At 33.0% G+C, this 3,315-nt stretch overlaps 1 protein-coding gene across 1 annotated transcript in view; it reads left to right on the plus strand.

The window, feature by feature from the left end:
• Window positions 1-2,453, plus strand: part of LOC107743068 (colorectal mutant cancer protein-like) — a gene marked incomplete at its 5' end in the record, with an annotated part of 7,793 nt that extends 5,340 nt beyond the window's left edge. The window contains 2 exons of the mRNA XM_016556182.1: window positions 372-494; window positions 1,524-2,453. Coding sequence (XP_016411668.1) covers window positions 372-494; window positions 1,524-1,704 — 304 coding nt within the window. The remainder of the gene's footprint in view (window positions 1-371; window positions 495-1,523) is intronic.
• Window positions 2,454-3,315: the final 862 nt, after the last annotated feature.

A 3,315-nucleotide genomic window follows, 5' to 3' on the forward strand; every position in this document is an offset into this window, starting at 1 on the left:
ATCAGGCTTTTATGGCTCATATAGTCTGATTTATGATGATGAAATTCTGCTGCTTGTGCTGTAAATCAATGAGATCTTTATAACAGTACAGCAGATACTGACATAAAATGATCTAAATATCAGTCGTCACTCCAATAATATGTGACCCTGGCAGGAACACAAAACCAGTCGTAAGGGTCAATTTTTCAAAATTGAGATTTATACATCATCTAAAAGCTTAGGATAGGACAATATTTGGCTGAGATACAACTATTTGAAAATCTGGAATCTGAGGGTGCAAAAAAAATCTAAATATTGAGAAAATCATTAAATCAATCAAAAGAGGTGTCTGTGTGTGTGTCTGTGTCTGTGTCTGTGTGTGTGTGTTGCAGAGAGAAGAAGCTGAAGGGTCGTGTTCAGGAGTTGGTGGCGGCGTTAGAAAGACTGACTAAGAGCAGTGAAGTCAGACATCAGCAGTCGGCGGAGTTCGTTAACGACCTGAAACGAGCAAACAGGTACCAAACACACACGAACAAACGTCTCGGAGGTTTGGACTGATTTGAAAACAGGATTCAGTGGAGCAGTGGATGTTTGTGTTGGGCTGAGCAGCGCCTCCTGCTGGTCTCAGCGTTTAATAGTGTTTAATACAAGCTGCTCAAACTCTCCTGCTCAAATGTCACCGAACACCATTTAATGCTGTTATTGCACATGGAAAATTGCTGCTGAATATGTGTGTTTGCATTTACCAGGGTTATTTTAGTGTTATTTATATATTGTTATACTGTTTATTAATATTTGACCCTGTCTGTGAAATCCAGGCTAAAGTCTCAAAATCTAATTATGAGATGACAAGCATCAAAGTTTGATTTCAACCATTAATTTCACTATGATTTCAATCTTTGACATGGCCTTACTCAGTCAATATTAAAGATATAAATGTTGTATTTTCACAGAATGTTCTTTTCCTTATGAAAGATGATTTTTTTTGTAGAAAACAGTAAATCACAAAAAAATGACTTTAGCTGGGTTTTCACAGACAGGGTCACATATTTAGAATCAGCTTTGATTTTAATATTTTTGGTTTTAATTTTATTTTTAAAAATTGTTTCATGTGCTTTTTTCTTTTCTTATTTCAATATATCTTCGCTTTAATATTTTTATTTCAGCTTTAGTAATTTTGGTACTTCAGCATATTTCAGTTAGTTGCTAAGGCAACATTTCAGTTTTTTTTTTGTTTTAATTTATATATTTTTTTGTTATGCACTCGTCATTTATATTCACTTTTTTATATTTCTGTTGAGCCTTAATTATTTTCAGTACTTCAACTTATTTCAGTGAGTTGCCAAGGCAACATTTCTAATTTTCGTTAGTTCTTTTTTAACACTGGATTTTTCCATGTACTATTTATATTTTATTTTGTGCTTTTGTCATTTTTATGACAGTGTTTTTGATGTTCGTGAAGTTTTTATTTCAATGAGCTAAAGCGATGGAGGTGATGAGTAGTGATGGAGCAGTTAAAGCTGTGCTGTGTTTGTATCACGCAGTAATCTGGTGGCGGCGTACGAGAAAGCCAAGAAGAAGCACCAGAACAAGCTGAAGAAGCTGGAGTCTCAGATGATGGCGATGGTGGAGCGGCACGAGACGCAGGTGCGGATGCTGAAACAGCGCATCGCTCTTCTGGAGGAGGAGACGTCTCGACCGCACACCAGCGAGACCTCGCTCTGAACTCGTGAAAACTCACGAAAACTCACGAACACGAGAGACGTGTGTGACACACCAAACCCTCCAGACATCACCGTCTCAGCAAAAACACACAAAAGTCATCATTCTGTCATCTCTTCTGAGGAACATGAAAGAAGACGTTTCTCGGGATGTTCACGCTGCTCTTTTACACAACAGCGACTGTCCAGAAACAAAAAGCATCATAAGCCTCAGACGTGCTCGTTTTGTCAAGTAGAAGACGGTGTTTATTTTATACTCTTCAGTTTTTCCAATTTATGAGGTTCACAGTTTTTATGCTTTTACTAGTCAAACCGGTAATTATGATGAACGGCAAAAATCCTCATAATTATTCGTAATCTCAGAATGAGTACAGCAGCACTAACTTAAAGAGACAAACTCGTCGCTGGTTTAGTTTAAGAATTATATTTCATAATCATACAGTCTAGAGAAATAGAGTTTTGAGCAATAAATGAGATTAAACTCTCAGGCCTCACAGAACTAGTTAAGCCTCCGATGAAAATTCTGTCATCATTTACCCAGTTTCCTAACATCTGGTAATCTGTGCTGGGTTTATGATCCATAATCAGATTTATGAACTGTAAATACAGATTGCAGACAAATGAAGGCCGCAAATGATCAATATGAGATGAATTATGAATTATTGATTTGTTAAAACACCACTTAGACAACTTATATTGGCTCATGAGATGTTAAACATCTATATATTATTTTATCTGTAAAGTCACTTTACAATAAAGTCTCGTTTGTTAACATTAACTATTATGAACAATATATTTATCTTTACTAACATTAGTTAATAAAAATAAAATTTTTGATTTTATAATATTAATAAATGTTTACATTAAGATTTCTAAATGCTTTAGAAGTATTTTTCATTGCTAGTTTATGCAAACAAATGAAACCTTAATGGTAAAGTGTTACCAATTTATCATCAAAATTAGATAATTTTTTTAAATTTCAGTGTCATATTTACACTTCTGCTGATCCTGAGCAATTTTTTGATTATGTTGAGGTTTTTTGCATTAATCGTTGCGTTAATTGCATTAATCAATGAAAACATTTCATTTGTTCATGAGAAATTATTTCTTTCTTTAGAATAACATGCACTGATGAATTGTGCAAACAACAATAATCAACTTAATTTTTTATAGCGCCTTTAAAAGTTGCATCTCAAAGCGCTTTAAAAAATAAACAAAAATGCATTGAAATACAAAAAGAAAAACGAAACAATTTAAAGAATAATATGAAATAAAAAGAATTACAATCACGTAAAAACGACTCGGAGAAAGTGAGTTTTAAGAGAAGATTGAAAAACAATGAAAGATACAAGTGGAGAAAAATTAATTTAAAATTTTTTTTTTAAGAACATCTTCCAAAAATATAAAAGTGCATACAAATTTTCCAAGTGGAGAAAAATTCATTTTCAAATTTTTTTTTAAGCACATCTTCCAAAAAAAATAAAAGTGCATAAAAATTTTCCAAGTGGAGAAAAATGAATTTTCAAATTTTTTTTTAAGAACATCTTCCAAAAAAATAAAAGTGCATACAAATTTTCCAAGTGGAGAAAAATTCATTTTCAAATTTTTTTGAAAG

This window comes from Sinocyclocheilus rhinocerous, unplaced genomic scaffold, assembly GCF_001515625.1.
Source record: "Sinocyclocheilus rhinocerous isolate Xijiao unplaced genomic scaffold, SAMN03320098_v1.1 scaffold737, whole genome shotgun sequence".
NCBI lineage: Eukaryota > Metazoa > Chordata > Actinopteri > Cypriniformes > Cyprinidae > Sinocyclocheilus > Sinocyclocheilus rhinocerous.